The following is a 17,643-nucleotide window of genomic DNA, read 5'->3' as shown; positions in this document are numbered from 1 at the left end:
AAGCGATAGAAACGTGCATAATGCGATGAATATTTGCGATGTAGTAACATACACTCCGGTTAATATAGTGCAGAAAACCTAGGAAGACGTTACTGCATTTTCATATTGGCATCGTCCTCTGGTACCGCCGTGTACTGTGGTGGATTAATGAATATTGGTCCATGAATGTTTGAAAATAAAGCAGCTTTGAATAACCTGTCCCATTACATCCGTGTACTAATAAGGAATGTGTTTTCCCCGAAATAAGCAGTCATTGCCCAATCCCTCTTGCTGATTCAAGGATTTTCCGCTTTATTTAGTGACAAACGGACTTTTGCATCACCCAAGTGAATTTTCCTGAAAAAAGTGCTATTTTTTGTAGTTTAACATTTAAAGGTTATCCTCTCGTGAAGAATGATTTGAATCACTTTTTACATAGGTGTTCGATGAAAATAATCGTTTCGTGCTGAGCAGAGACTGATGACCCACCACTGTGTTGAATAGCGGAACCACAAACATTTACTTAATCTGGCTTAATACAGTCAGAAATTAAGCTTGGAAAGACAAGCGATATCTGAAAAAAGAACAAATGGTGATTCACTTTTAACCGATATAGCGCTAAAAAACGGCCTTTGTGTGTTCTTGAAAGCATCCCTCAAAAAGAGATTAAAGAGCGTTGCACAAGTTTATAAGTAAATGCGTTTTTGGTTATGCAACTTACGCAATAAACGGAGAATGGCAGGATAGTGGCGCAACAGGTACCTAACAAGACAGATACACAAAGCACCGCCGCAGGTGGACCAAATCAAACAATCCATGTTTGTTTAAGATAGACAAATTCGGCAATAAAAAGTGCAGTCAGCCCACATACCTCTGAATGATAGTAAGTTAAACTAGAACGTTTCAAGTTGTTTTAAAGTTTAGGGTAATCAGCCCATAACCGAAAGAATCTCCAAGGTACTCATGTCTCATTTTAGGAAATATGAGCTAACTTAGGCACACCAAACTCGTATAAAAGAATAGTGGGTTCCATACTTCGGACGATTTGAACATAAGTCAACTTCTGTTGGAACCATTTAACTGATAGTTACATGGAATTGTGTAAATAACAACCTTCTTTGTGAACTGTTTTTGATGTTAGTTCAAACGTTTCTCTTTTCGCACTCAACCGTGATAAATGAATAAGAATGCTGAAAACTGTAAAACAGTTTGCAGTTCACTGAGGTTATGGTTTAAGGTCGAATTTACCAATTTCATACGAAGGTGAGAGCTGAAAAACTGCAGTGTTAAGCACTGACTACTGGCACCCCCACTTGAGGCCAGGTGTAGCTCTGGGCAGGATCGGTTCCCCAGATCCGAGACAAATGTACAGAAACTAGTATTTGTGCTACCAGTCAACCTCAGAACTGATTGAATCAATCAATTGTGATGGTACATGTGCATACACTTATTTGATTCAGTATTATTCTATCAGCGAGACTACTAATAGGTTGGAAAAAGCAAACAAGCAAACCTAAAAGCTAAACCTAATGAACTTAGCTAAAGGTAACTTACCACTTGGCTGAAACAAAGTCGTCCTAGAAGTCTTGAAGTTACTCTTAGAAGAGTTTTTATCCTCTATACACATTACACTACACACAAACGGAATGGCATGTTAGACACAATAAGACCCATGAAATGAGACGGACGTGGTTCACATTTACCTGTTTTCATTCACTTCGGCCACAGAACTAGGAGGCCGCAAGTGTAACTAAATTCCGAATCTAAATGATTCAAAATCCATCTGTTTTCATGTCTGTGTAGTGTCATTCCAGTTTGCACAACAGGCCCCTATGAGGTTTCCATGCAAGCCAAGAATGTCGCTTGTGTCTCAGATAAACATTTCTATACGTCTTTTTTAAATCACAGTGCCTTTGTGTTACTCATTCTCCAAACTACTTCACTGTTATTGTTCTTAACATTTCTACGGCAATTTAGGAACCTCTTCCCGGAGAACCTAATACAAGCTTGCATCCAGCAGCAACAAAGCTTTTATGTGAACGTGACAGCGCATCCAAAATACCTCCCTGCGATTCGGGACGCCTTGTTCAATTCAAGTGAATTAGCTGATAACCTTGGTGAACCTGTTACAGAAGAGATTGTGAAGCCGCGATACATGGATAGCACAAACGTTCTTGGTACGATTTCACATTATTTGTCAGTCTCCTCCAATCAAAGTTGATCATATGTAACGCAAACTGGATTCCGTGCGTTTTGTAGTGAAAGGAGGCGTTCAGCAATAACCACCTTGGATTACCACCTTAAATTGTTTTAGCTTGTGAGTAAGCTTACATAACACGATGGGCTCATTGAATATGTAAATATGTTAATAATCTATAGTCACTTGAATGCGTTTTGGTTTCACTGTAGGCCTACTCGAGTTCAATTTGAAAATCACGTAAACTGTCCAATGGAGCTAATCTTGAGAAAATAATAATTTTTGATCAACTGTCCGTAAATCGAACGCAGGAACCCACTATATCGGTTTCTGTAACGCTGAGCCCCGAAAAACATCATCTCAAGGTTTTCACTCCACAAACGATAGGTTTACTTTGGCTTAGGATGCATCATATAGAAAGGAAAGACTTAGTTTCGACAAATTGTCGTTTCTAGTAATATCATGCAGAGCATGTCAGAGGGGCGTCAGGCCATGCATTGAATCAAAGTAATAGTTTTCAACATAAGTTCCCGTTTTCTGCAGAGAGTAGGATCCACTTTCAAAATTGCGCTTCTCCCAACATTTATTCCTCTCTCATCGCTAACTTATTACAGTTCATTTGAAGATGATAATACACTTCAAACACCCCATATCAGTCAGCTGGAATAAACTAGACGGAGACATTAGCCCGGGTATTCCTCAAATAAAATTTGAAATTTCAGTCATTGGTAAAAGTCAGTGACGGCGTAGAGACGATGCTGACTGGAAATTTACGTAAAATTTTGATGAAGAGATCAAGGTTATCACAAAATACTGCTGATGTACTTTGACTGTATGGAAACCAATATTCTAAGAGTGATTTCTACACGAATTAGTAATCACACATCCAAGGCATCATACTATTTGGGCCGTCATTTCATCTACTACTTGGCTGTTTGATACATCGTTTTTTTCGGCATTATGTAGCTTGTTATTCTCAAACGATAAAGGTGCCCTTGCCAGACATCAACCAGGTGATCCATTTCTACATAGATGAGTCAAATTTGATTCTATCATATCAGCTTTATTAAATGACGGTTTTCCACAGGACAATAGTTTTTTCTAAACATTTTTTTCTTTTTTTGGACAAACGTTTTTCGGTACCGATTTTATGAAACTCCGATTTGATTTTACTGTCTAGAGGTGTGATACGTTTCAAATAAGCTTAGCAGTTGAATCTACTATCCGGCCTTTAGTTGTGATTCGGCTTTACTAACACTTTCTGCATCACGAACGGAAAAAAGCGCAAGTTCTCATTATAGCATTTTTAAGGCGTATACCAAAACACGAATAGTTACTCAGTGGTTGAATTTTTCGCTCTTATCTGTTTGAATGTTGGTTTCACATGGTTGGTTACTCGCAGGACGTACAGTCGTGATGAACCTGAATAAGGATGAAACAGCTGTGATTTTCCCCTTTACTGACTAGTATCACGTGAGTATCACGTACAGGCCAATGCTCAACTTTACTTCTACTAGTAATAGAAACATATTTGTTCAACCAAAACCATCGCTTTCATCTTTCGGTTTGGCGTGTGCTGTCTGGTTGCCATAATTTCGACCTATTCAGACAGATTATCTCCATACAATCACGAGGAAGTTAAAGGGGAAATGAACGAACTCAGAAGTCTGGACGGCAAGTAGATGTGTGTGGGTACAGTGTGGTAAGAAAATTAACTGTCCATTGGACAAGACACGCCGAGCCGTGCAGCATGCAGACAGCCTAGACCGTTATATATTGATTTGTCTGACTGACGTTTGCGCCTAGAAACAATTCTTTCAATAACTGTTATTATTATCTTGTGATACAGTGAACAATTTATTGACGGATGAGCTTACCAACTCACGATTAAAATATGGTTTGTTTGTATCTTTACACAAATTATGCAGCGTAGTTTATGCTGAATGACAACGAAGCCGGAAACGGTTAATCCGTTTTGAATCAAAAACCTTGCATAGCCATCACATTTGCAGATATTTCTTTGTAGATACTCACAAGAAACTTCTTTCGTGAGTCGTCATGACAGTGTTGGAACAGAGGGCATACTAGGACAAATTAGTATTAAGTGAAAGCATGGAAATTGTTATGCGAATGTTACTTACCTCGAAAAATCATGAAGACGGCGAATGCGTCAGTGGACAAACAGGCCGAAAAATAGCAACCTCTTTCCGTTAGATCAATCGAGATTCTAAAGTGCCTTAGATACAAAACACTCTACTACAGCTTAGCAGCTGCCCCGTGATGTGCATTTTACATTTGACTATCTCATCTTGACTAGAGATGACAAGTGCAACCAGCTGAATGGGATTTGTCATTCAAATATATATAGTCAAACCACCAGACGTCTCCGTATGAATCGTGGATTTCTGTAGGTTTAAGCACAGCTTATTATGACACTTCAGACAAGCCATTGAGATCCCAGAGAGTGAGAATACTTGCGGACATTCACAGATGTTTTAAAGCCATCAGCCGTCCCGCGAATAAAAGGCACCAGTTTCTTATATGTTAAAGGGATAACATTGTTCCATATTTTTGACGTGATACCCCGTCTACATCCGTGTGGTGCTCCATAAATAAACCTTGAGACATTTTAGTAACATGACCAATTGGTCATAACTCTCGGTGTTGTTATTTTCATCCCTAAGGAAACTTTCATTTATTGGTTGCGTACTTTTTCAAATAAGGTGGTGTGTACGACACTAACACACAAGTCTGATCCCGGTAAGGCATGTTCGCCAGCATACTAAGCCAGTCCACGTGTTCCGGACACTTTTTTGCCCTAAATCAACTTAGCTCCCTCGGAGGCATCATTTATTTTCCATAGATGAGATACAATTATCACAAAGTCTCCCACACATGTCTGGATGGCCTTCAGGATTCTCGTTTAAACGCCAGTTCAGCTCACGGTCGGAAATGGACGGATGCATATGAGTGAATACTTATATATATATATATATATATATGTATATATATATATGCGTATACGTGTGTGTGCATAATACATGACAAGCAACTATACAGGAACTGTAGAAGTAAAAAACGACCTGAAGACAAAACTGAAGAAACCAAGACCGAAGTGCCTAAGAATTGCAGACAGATTAAAATTTCAATCCGTAACATTTGATCACCAAGCGCGGTCTCTGAGACCAGGGGTGTAAAAAATAAAAACGTACAGGAGTTTACATGCAGAAGTTGTTGCACTTAAATGCACACTGGGAAAGTTCCTGTAGACAAGTGGTCATAGCGAAATGTAAAAAAATACAAATCATCACCGAGGGTTGCCTCATGAAAATTCATTGTTTAGTTATAACATCTGGCAACAAACTAAAACCCTTTTACCGAGAGCTGCTAGGGGCCGAATACGCTGATTATTCTGCAAATAGCATGGGCCAGTAACACAAAATGGGCAATAAAGTGGTGACAATATTAGACACTTAGAGAAGAGTAAGTTCATTCATAAAGTGGTAACCTGCGGAGACAATCACAAGGGGTTGAGGTATCGCGGTCAACAATCCAATTAAATATGCTTTGTTTTGCAACGCACCTCTCTTCTATCATGCAATGAAGGAAGATTGAAATGGAAAAGTCATTTCTGCTTACCGGTAACAGCATATACGGGCCAGGTTCCAACCTGTGACGAAGACCGCTATTTGAATGTAGGGTACAGGATATAATCGGAATTTGAGTGAGGCGGCCATGTGTTATGTAGATCAGGATGGCTACTCAGTAAGGTCCTCAGCTACCTGTTAGTTTTTGTTGGTTTATCTCTACTGCTTAAGAGGCTGATGATTACCGTTTCTGAAATTCGTGATCAGTTCGTTTTGTTTTATTAATCCCTTTCTTCCCAAAATTAACCCAATAAGCTCATCCGATTTTTGGGCCTATGGCCCATTTATTGTGATGGATAGAACGTTTCCCTACTCCTGCCAGCCTCCGACGCTTTTTAAGCAAGGCGTGCGAACTGGCATCATTATAAATACTTTTCAAATCATTTTGACGTATTGTCCATATTTGTGCTACTCAGATACCTAGACACAAGATGGCCTCTGCCATCATAAAGGACGAGGTTTTGTGTGCTAATTTACATGAGCAAACTTGTTTAAATATCCTTCTTAGTCGTTCAATTGGAATTCAATTTGCACTCTAGCTATGAGAGTCCAATGTACTGCTTGTAGCAAATACTTTGTTTCTGGATATTTTTCCATAAAACAACGCAGCAAAATGCAGCTCATTCATCTTCACTGCTCAATATTCATGGATTTATTATTTTAGAGCAGATTGCATCAAACTTCGGATAAACTTTATCTGGTACCACATATAAGCGTGCTAAATGAAAGCTAGAGTTGCGTGAATCCTTAATTGTCAACATGTTTTTATCCACAAACAGGACTATTTGTACATCTATCCTCGGATGATTCGCCCTTTTGTTGGCATTTAAACCGGTTATCCAACAACATTTGCTAGCTTCTTCATTGTTACTCATCTTTTGTTCTAGAAGTAAGCCTAAAAGTACATCGCCATTTCTTTTGATACGACAGTGCATTCTGGGATCTTTTGTTGATCATTTACAATTAATCAGTACCACTAAGGCAGTCTATCCACTGCATGTATTTTTTCGGCAACGTCAAGCAGTTTCTTCCCATGCAGTGCGAGGCTAACTACGTCAACATTGTTCACAGCAGACACTCGTTGACTAACTACATATTCAGCCCGGTGATATCTTGTGGTTTTCATGCAGTTCATCCCGGTTACCTATTATCTACAATGACTTCACGTAGGAGGGACTAGCCAAAATAACTATATATATATACATATATATATATATATGCATCGTTTTCTAGCTTACTGCAAATCGCCCAAATCTTCACTGTTTTTCCCTGACACAGTCCCCAAATAAAGGATTGAAGTTAGGTTCTTCGTTCCAATGAATTGGTCATAATTTATATTACGGATCTAATCCAGTCATGTTAACACACTACTGAGCTGATAGGATAATTTCGGTAGACTTTGAAGCAATGGCGTGATGAACTATAAAAAGACGATATTTTACAACTCTAAATTGCCCTCTTGTGATTTTAATATATATTTTCTGAAATTTGGCTTTTATCTTCTGGCATATCCGTTATTGACTTTTTTCGTAGGTAGCAGAGCAAAAGGTCACTTCTAGACAAATGTACGCAGAATTTCATACTTACTACTTCAAAAGCTGCACGCCGCATTCTATTAGTTGCCATGACTCCTATGGATGTTGACACTCTACTGCTATGTAAATGAGAAGCCATTTCGGCTGTACAATAGAAGGACACGCCAAAATTGGAAAAAAAACTGTAAGGACTTTGAATGCACCTATAATTGGGCAATCGTAACTGATCTCCGATTATTTTTAGGAATACTGCGCTGCATTGTGCAGCTAAAACCGGGTGACGACTGGTGTGTTGTGTATCCTAGCTTGAACATTCCGACTAGAAGTATGCCTCCGCCTCAGTTGACACGCTCTTCACATAAGCACCATTTAGCGCATTCGGTTTTTTATCACCTACTTCGTAGACGCTCTTAACCGGCAACAATAGTCCGACATAGCAAAAGTGGATCCGTTGTCGTGTTTACCACAGATCGCTTACTGGTAGCTTGAATGTCCTGGAAAGTTTGATTTACTCTAGTATTCAACCCGAAATGCGATCTGTTACATTTTTAATGTGTATAAACCACAATTACCGTATGATTATATCGTCGTCATAGGTTACTCATGGATAGACAGCTAGCATGTGTGTTTTGGGTGAGTGCAGAGAGTCCGATAGCCGAGTGTTTGTCAAACATTTGACAACCATACGTAACCATATGTAACTACATTTTGCTTGTCGGAGGGTTTTCACCATGAACTGGAAAACAGAATTCAGACAAAGGATTAGTGTATCATTCACACATTACGGCGTATCGCTGATTACGGAATAATTGCATGCTGTGGCAAGCGGATCACAAACACGAAGAAAACATCAACACTCCACGAAATGTTCATTCGTTGCACAAGACGTTTGTAGATATGAGGTCGGGTGACCGATAAGCCAGTTCTGAGTGAATAGCTTTCCGCGCTTACTATGGCGTACGTTGGTTACAGGCTGACTCGCTAAACAGAGGGTAAATCTGGCATGACGCTTTTCCTCAATGCTTCTCTATAAAACAGTCCTGGAGGAACTACCATGCTCCTATATTAAGGAGCGAATTCCGTAAAATGGACGTTAATATATAAGGCTATGTGAAACATCAAAATAACTATCCGGTGGACCAAACAAAATTAACAAAATTAACAAGTAGGTGGTCCAGTTTTCTTGCAAATTCATCAGGATATATTCAATGGCATTTGTTCAATTAGTGGTAAACCATAGAGCCGAATTTCAGGGATAAACACCAAATGCTGCTTTAGCCGTGTCTATGTTCAAGAGTTGTGGCTACTTCCCTCCTACTTTCTGACTGCATTCAATACTTTGCAGAGTAAATGATTTTTTAGTGTAATGAATATTAAGTTGGCTGTGAAATTTACCGATTTTGAGTGAAATTGTAGGTTGGCATCTTTGGATGAATCACTTACACATATCATGCTGCCTAGTTTTGTATGACCACGAGAAAGCTAGGGCTTCACCTGTGTTCATTGTGTTGATGACACCGTGGGAGTGACGACTTCAGTGTCTGCAAATAAAAAGACGTTGTCGATGCGCACGAAAGAAGACTAGCTGGAACTACGTTCTTTCTTTATTGTTTTCGTAGGTTCCTTGAAGTCGGGTAACCGGATAAGTCTCAAGGTTTCCCATAATGTCCAACAGATTATGAATGTTGGTCAGTTGAATGAATGACTAATATCTCCTCACCAGTGCATCTATTATACACGCGCAGATCACAATCCATCTTCCTTTTTCAAAGCTTGCTGATACAGGGTAGTTGGGAATCCCAGACATGTGCACTAGGAAGATATGCTTCATTTGTCAATGTTACCTGCTATATCGATTAATGATCATGTGGTTGGTTTTCCATCATCTGCTCGGGATGTCCAGTATAACATACCTGATAGTCTCAATCCAACAATAAAAACATTATCCTTCGGAATTTATGTAGGAAATTTTGTTATCCCGTGTGCTCAGCATCCCGGTGGATCAGTGGCAACAAATGAAGGTTGCTTATACTTTGAGGAGTTTGAGATTTTCCGCAGTGATATTGAAGTATGCATGTTCTGCTGGTCTACCATCATATCAGAAACTCAGGAATCAAAGTTTTTGCATAAATAATTTGGGCACATTCTGACAAACCGTACACTGAAAAATCTTGATCGTTTTTGTTATTAATTATCTCTATTTTTCGTTCTCAGTGGCGCATATTCATCCTTGTTGATATCCATTTAGTCTCAGCTTCTCGCTCAACTGATGACAGCGCATACGGACAACAAATAATGGACACATGCCACCCTGGTAGAACAGAACGATGAAGACAAGGAGATCAATCACCATTTGCATCTTACTGACGATCTTATAAAACCATTGTGTTCCCTGTCAAAAAACAATGGCAAACCATGGTAACCAAGCTTCTTGACACATGTTAGCATGAGAAAAACAAATTCACTCCCTGAACGGGTGATACATTCGTGGGGGGATTATTAACCACTTACTCAATACCACTCGTACAAAGCCTCCGGTTTTCATGTTCCGACGGAAGGATTTCCATGAACGCATAGACGCCGCGATGTTATTGTGTTTCCGAAAGATACATGCCTTTCTGGTTCACTTTTGGGCGTCACTCCACTAGGTTATTCTGTCCATGACCGTTTCGTAATTAATTAAATGAATATAGGTAAGGGTCACGGGAGATAAATTATGCCGCATCCAGTCAAACACACAAGCGAAAAACGCCAGTCAAATAAAGTGCCTCTGATCCATGTTTCCGAGATCGTAAGAATTAAATGTTTTATATATTCTACCCCATGAATCTAGAGGTATTGTTTTAAGTTCAAAACTCTACGGGTAAATTAAGATGACTGCTTTATCAGGACTATGCTCGCCTTCCAGGCGCTGGGGAAACTGTTCAAAACTCCAAACCGTCCAGCAAAGCTCATTGGGGGTCTAGGCTGGCCTACTGATTAGATCACTACTCGCCATCTAGGTGTGGTTGAATATCTTTGTGATCGGCTACCAAAAGAATAAAAACTAGGGATTAACTGCTTTTGAAAAAGTTGTGAGGTAATTTTCGCTAATGATCTCGTTAACCTAAAATGGAGATTCAGTTTTTCTCCACAAAAACGACAAAGCTTTTTAGGGGTGGTATTGTTGGCTCAGTGTCAGCCACAGACTGTGCATTGTGAATTCCGGTTTCCTATTTATCAACCAGATCGCACTTAGCCTGGATGTTTAATTTAGATAAAATTAAACCAAGGAAGTAGGAAAATGTTTCGGAGGGAAGTGGCCGCAACAGACGTTTACGTTGTAATGTCCATTTTTGGGGCACCCCTGAACAAAGCGGACCTGAGTGAAAAAACACATAGTTTGAAGCAACAGCATTTCCCTGCTTTCAGTGGTTTCCCAAAGACGATCACACAGTTTGTTTCATCTGTTAACCTTCTGTTGCCTAGTGGTACAGGCCACACTATCTGATCTTCAAAAATCACCTACTTCCTCGAATAACCCACTGGTAAATTACTGCATCATTTATGACATACCGTAAAACAGATGGGACACCCTTCGACAAACAAAGAAAAATCAAGGAATAGAAAAGGATAAAAGTGAAATCTCGAGAAATGCGGACAAACTGTTCACACTCCTGAGTGCAAATACGCATGTGGCAATCAACACTCGTTTGAAAAATGGGTTGGTTCTGACAGGCATGAAGGTCCAATTGCGCCCATCTTTCATATTGTTCAGCTAAACGTTCGTACGTTTTATTATGAAAGATGTTCTTGCCAAAAGAAGTCAAAAAGTGGTAGAAACTTTTCAGGGGCTTCACCGACCCTAATTTGACACACTTAATATCTCATTGACTGAAACGGAGGAACACGAACCAAATTTGGCTTTTGCCGCAGACAGACAAGGACGGTCACATAGAAATTACTAGAGCCAAAACTGAGTCGTTCGGTCAACAAAATTCTGCAATACTTACTACAGATTTGGATCTTAACGTAGCTACGGACGGTCCAGAAACAATTTTCTATTTAATTATCCTCTTATTTTAGATTAAACGTTGGTGCACATAACCAATACTAAATTTTTTATTGTAGTTCTTCCGTCACTCTCTGCTTTATCATTGCTGAAAACTCAGCTTCTGTGGGTGGCATTTTTGTGTGCCCTGCACTATGACATTGACGACCTTGTAGTAGTCCACTTGTGATGTTTTCCATGGAGAAACTTTAAAGTCACAAACCCGCAAAATTCAGCGTAACTTGATTCGCGATTATTAAAAATCAAACTGGATAAAAAATTAGTAAACAAAGATTGTAGATCTCCCGAAAAAAAGACAAACACTGTTTGCGTTAATAGCGGCAAGTTAAGCTTACTTGTGCTTGCCATTCTGAACCGAACTCTCCTGTCTCCTTGGATATAATTGGCGCGTACTATTCAAGCACAGGGCCACACCTAGTACTTTAACTACAAAAACGCCAGTTAAAACTTCTTCCAGAGGATGCTCTCGTTCCTGCAGTCTGTAAATTTTTTGGAGATAATGAGTAGCGTACATATTTATTGTGATTAATTTAACCTAATAATAACGTCTTTTGTGCGGGGGCTGAAGCAGAACATAGTAGAATTATATAATTTCCCCAAGGTGAATCGTACAAAATAACTTGATCCAATGGTATTATTTAAGACTAACTTTCAATTTTACCATCACTATCAGTTTCTACGACGTTATATCGTAGGATGTGACACGTTTTCTGGAGCAGTGATCTTGGTGTGACAGTCGAATTTCAGATTCACCCCTAAGATAGTCCAGTTTGACACCGAAATTTTCAGAATCAAGGGTATAACTTTCTGCTATTCAAAAGGAATCTTTGTATGCGTAAAAGGCCACACATGTTTTCAGCACGCATTTTTTACCAAAAGGCTTTTTAAAGCTAATCAACAAACCATCAGGCGCTGGTTATTTCTCAGCCCATTTCCGGTTAAAATTCTCCGCAGAACTTAGAGGATGCACCTCGCGATATTCCCTCGAAAAAGATACTATGGTTGTTGTAATCATGTCATATTTTTAGAACCAATTTAATATTTCTCAGGGAAACATCCAGAAATGAAACTTTGAATATCCTAGCCATGTACCGAATTTCAACATATCTGAGTTATACAAAGTAAACTGGATTTTTCCAGTCCAAACGCAATAGGTTGTAGCTTCTTGCTAAAATTAAATTACTATTTCTATTTTGAGGTCTTCCATGAAATTTTGTGAGGATATTTATGTGCTAACGTTTCGATCAGAAGACTTGTTTATTCCCATTTTTATTTAAACCCCCATTCTTATTTCAGGACTTGTATCGTTTTCTATTATGTTTGGACTGATTCTCGGCCAAATGGGAGACAAGGCAATCGTGATGGTTCAGTTTTTCTCCATTCTCAGCGAAGTCATCATGCACATGGTAAAGGCAGTAATGCTGTGAGTTCCGCTTAATATTTGCAGACCCAAATTTCCCGGTTGTATCGGTATGCGCGCTGATGCCGCTAATGTGTAGAAGTCCAATTTCTTCTCAACAAATTTCAAAGGGTTTCCAGAACCATGCAGTGTTTTTTTCTCAGATGGTGGCAACATACATAATGCAATTTTTTCATCATATTCTTCTGTCGAAACTGATGTTAACCATACTGCGTAAATATGTAGACATTTTTATTCTCTAAATTGAACAAATTCACTGCACACATTCCATCTATCAAACGTTTTCCTCCACTAAATTAATGCAAAATGTATAGTCAAAGGCTTGTTTCCTATTCGAAAAACGGTTAACGAACCATTTTTTTCACCTCTAATAGTATCGAACAGTGTAAAGAGCTCTCAGAAATGAGCAGTGGAAACGAAGTAATGACTGTTTGTTAGCTTGATATAGAAGTTCCGGTTGCTTGTTCGCAGTAAATCCGATAAATAATAGCCCCTTATATTACTTGCTGGCAATTTCTTATGTTGGTCCAATAAACTCAATCTTTGTATATTTAAGCTTTTTCTGAGGTAAGTGAACCAAGAGTTAATGTAACGACTGAAGTTCTCGGCCGATCCCCACTAAATTAATTTTGCTTCCTTGAAACTTGATTGGAGTACTGCAATTATGTCCCCCAGCTGCCCGCGGCTTTTCTACCTTCTCCTTAGGCTGACTGAATTATGAAGGAGTACCATTACATCATTTTGGGTTTCGCTTCTGTCCGCCAAACAAAATGGAGTTTCTCATTGACCCTATACGCTAAATGCTCATCAAAAAGGACATCTTATCTCTTTCAAAATATGAGCCATATTGTTTTGATTAGAAGAGTGCAAGCAGTCAGACCATTTTTCTATGCGGTATCTTACTAGAAATAAGATTTATCCTGTCATCAGGAAAAGAAATGAGTTAACTTGCAAGTACCTTTGCATATGGCAATTTATCTAACTCGCCTAAAATAACGTGACCTAGGATTTCAACTGCCAGTTGATCTAAATTGAACTGTCACGATTGTGAATTCAGTTTTATTGTACCCATACTTTATGATCAGCCCAACTGGAATCCCGAAAACTGTACATTGANACTGGAATGCCGAAAACTGTACATTGATAACAAAGTCTTCATATATTTTATTCTTTATCTTCTACAGATACTCTCCATTCGGAATATTCTTCCTTATTCTGGGGAAAGTGCTTGAAATTGAGAACCTAAAGGAGACGGCTACTTCCCTGGGCATGTACATGTTGACAGTCATATCCGGGTTGGCTATTCATTGTTTGGGAACCTTAGCTCTTCTCTACTTTGTGTTTACAAGGAAAAATCCATTTAAGTTCTACAGAGGAGTATTTCAGGTAAGACGCTTCCATCGTTGATTGGTATTTGGGTTGGGCGACATAGCACTAGGTAGATTTACTTCAAAAAGCATCACTTCAGAGAATACAACTACTAAGTTATTCTATGGTATTTTGTGACCCGAATTTAAGCGTTCTCCGAAGATCCTGAAGTGGATATTGCTCGCTTCTTATTTGTTATTTGGGGGCCGCTTATTGACTGTTGCGATTTAAGTACCAGGCAACATATGTATGGATATATATATAAAGCATACAAGGTCGTCCGCTAAAAAGCGATATGTTTAGCGACATTCCTTGCAGTGGATTTCACAATTTGTAAATTTAAAGTCGTACTGGCTTCCTAACTTTTCTTTCATCAGGCATATAAGTATATATTCAACAGAGATTGATCGCTGTCCGTAATATGCCATCAGACGAAGTTTATCTGAGGAATATGGTTTTCGCACATTCTCCAAACCATCCAACATAGCACCTAAATGCAATCTGACTAGTGTATTAATGGAAAGAATCCTAGCTGCGTGCCTCACAGACAACCTTTCCACAAGTTCAAGAAAACAAAAGAAAATGTGTTCATTCGAATATTCAGTTAAGCTTCCAGTCACACAAAGTGCTATATCAGTGGTCAGATTAGTCAGTGTTAGTGAGCAAGTAAACAGCAGTAACTCAACCGGTTTCCTTTTACCAAGCCTCTCAAACGAAAATACCTACCCTATTACAGGAGTTGTAACAGGAACGCACTTTTTCTGACTGTAGTGATGGACCATACAATACTTGTACACCTCGTGCTAACACTTACCCTTAAAGCCCACTCCAAACCCATTGCGAGTAATGTAGAGGCGCGGTACAGATAATGTTCTTTTCCTCGTTCGATATTACCCGGGTGAGTCCATGTATTCAGCAAACTACTTTAGTAATAACCAAAACCCCGTTTTAAACGCACCTGTTTAGGTCGCTGAATGGCGAGTGAACATTCTGTCAAATATAAGAAAAGATAAACTCTGCTTATGCACCCATCTACGCCCCAAGAGTTGCACATCACCAATGTTTAGAGAAGAAAACGTCCACCATCATCACAAATGAAGTAACAATTTTGGATTTAAGGCGCCTTACATTCATTCGGAAGGAAAAGTTATCCGTGCCCATCCGCTGATATTTCGTAAGCTGAACGAACCACATTTGTTTATGTGGTACGAGCTGGACCCATGATTGATAGTCAAACAGCTGTAATGGATTGCCCTTTTATTTTCCCTCCTTAGGCTGAATGCGTGGATGCATTCACTAGTACTTTAAATAAGACAATTAACCCGATTTGCTTCATTTGATTCGCTGCAGTTTGTACTATTCAGTCATCACTGTTACAAGATAACTTCCGCGTCACTTGCAAGCAAACTCTACGATCAGCTTGCTGATGCCACCCAATTATAGTCCCTTAGTAATCCTCGAGGTCACAGTAGTGGTACTCATATCTGTTTTATTGAGTTATGTCTTGTACGATGATTTGAAATATAGTTGTGATGCGGAAAAAATAACCTGAATGATGAAGATCTAACTAGCAATAAACGAAGCCAGCATAGAACACTTGTAAGGATGAATACGGAGGAACTTCACACCAGGCAAAACACTGTTTTGCTTTTCTTATGAAAGCCTGGTGATTATGGTATGTTTAGCGGGACCTTGTATCACAACAGATGGCATGATGATATTTTTTTACCAGAGACGGTTAAGAATTTCACAGTAGCTCACATTGCGCGATTGTAAACCTCTGACCGATCAATTCGCGTTATGATATATACTGCCCCATTTGTAACAATTTATGTCTGGTCCGATAGACCTTCCCGATAGGAGGTCCTCGATGGCAAGGAAATCTGTACGAGGCTCAATGTAGCGATTTTAGTCCATTATACTAAATATGATGGCAAACCAATCACTCCAATCGTTTCTATCTCGAGAAGAAAGTCACCGGATTTAGCAAATACAAAAAGGCAGATGCTTTCAGTCGTTCGTTGGGGAACATTTTGCTGCTTTCCGTCGTTCATCATTACAGTTGTCAACTCAGACCATCCATCTTGATGAAATTTACATACCATCACGAGGACAAGGCACAATGAAGCATACGATCTCACTTATCTTTCTCCCGTCATACTAAAGGAATAGGTTTATGCACTTATTTATCTATCATTTGGTTCCCTCGGTTCATGTTTTAGAAAAATATTAATTTTTTTGAGTCTGGTCCGCATACCGCCACTTTGGGCAAAAATTCAAAGCAGCGACAGAGTGACCATTTTTAGCTTTTTACATCTTAGAATTTCAAAGGATATGGTGAACGAAACTGTTCAATGACGGACGATTTGCTCATAATCATCCTTGTTCTTTAATGCTGTTAACATCGGAATCCATTTAGACGCTTCGACACTTGGCTCAAGAAAATAAATATTTAAAAAACTACTTTAAGCTAGTAATAATACGTCGAAAGTTTCGCGCGGATAAAACTACCTCAAATTTCTTCTGAGAGAGATGTTAACGAAAGCCTTGTAAATGGTGGCAATTGCTTTACTAAAGTGAAGTCATTTTACAGCGAATATATAAACCCCTTCCCTAGTTAATCTGAGTAACATTCACGGGAAGATTCCATGTTGCTTCCTAACTTACATTAGAAATTTTCAGACAGCAAGGTCCCTTATCCGGTGAATTTGTCTTTACTAGCTAAAACCTGAGTCTTTGGGAATGAAAACCCAATCAATTTAACCCTACTGCACTTTTGAACCAAACTATCCTTCCCAAAATTTAGGGACGCTACTTTTAGCAGGCAAACATTTTAATGCCAGCAATCACACAATTCGGTCATCTTTCGTTATGAATCAACTCGTCCCAAATTATGCATCAAATTAACCAGACTACGTATCTAAGGTTTGTTGGTTATAATTTCGTTCTCAGGCGAAAATTGTTTTCACGATCGTATATTCTTTTGGATCAATCATGTCTCCATTGTGGAGATCCCAGTTGAGTCTGTGCTGCGTGCGTTTAATAGCCTTGCACTTAATATTGTTCCACGAAATCCCAAATGTTTTAATTTGATTTTCTTATAATGGGCTGCTAAAAACTCACCTGGGTATATCAAGCCTTCCACGACTTTGTCCGACCCAGTCACCAAACACTTAATTTTGCATCAGAAACAGGTGGTTCAAACGCCTCAACAAGGACCCTATGAAGCCATCCACACCGATGTATTGAAATTTGTATCCTGTCTCATATTTAAAGCGTATTTCCGTTAGAATTCACTTAAATCCCTCGAGTTGTTAGCGTTCATCATCATCATCATTATCAGCTGTAATAAAGCGTATTTAGAATTCACTTAAATCCCTCGAGTTGTTAGCGTTCATCATCATCATCATTATCAGCTGTAATAACCGCGTACTCGTCGCGTCGTA

At 39.1% G+C, this 17,643-nt stretch overlaps 1 protein-coding gene across 1 annotated transcript in view; it reads left to right on the top strand.

Annotated features, from left to right (window-relative positions):
* Window positions 1-17,643, top strand: part of T265_05189 (hypothetical protein) — a gene marked incomplete at both ends in the record, with an annotated part of 51,400 nt that overhangs the window by 22,785 nt on the left and 10,972 nt on the right. Inside the window, 3 exons of the mRNA XM_009170133.1 lie at window positions 1,957-2,156; window positions 12,706-12,832; window positions 14,014-14,215. Coding sequence (XP_009168397.1) covers window positions 1,957-2,156; window positions 12,706-12,832; window positions 14,014-14,215 — 529 coding nt within the window. The remainder of the gene's footprint in view (window positions 1-1,956; window positions 2,157-12,705; window positions 12,833-14,013; window positions 14,216-17,643) is intronic.

This window comes from Opisthorchis viverrini, assembly GCF_000715545.1.
Source record: "Opisthorchis viverrini unplaced genomic scaffold opera_v5_94, whole genome shotgun sequence".
Taxonomy (NCBI): Eukaryota; Metazoa; Platyhelminthes; class Trematoda; order Opisthorchiida; family Opisthorchiidae; genus Opisthorchis; species Opisthorchis viverrini.
The sequence above is the reverse complement of the archived record's forward strand: the minus strand, read 5'-3'. Positions and strand labels throughout refer to the sequence as shown.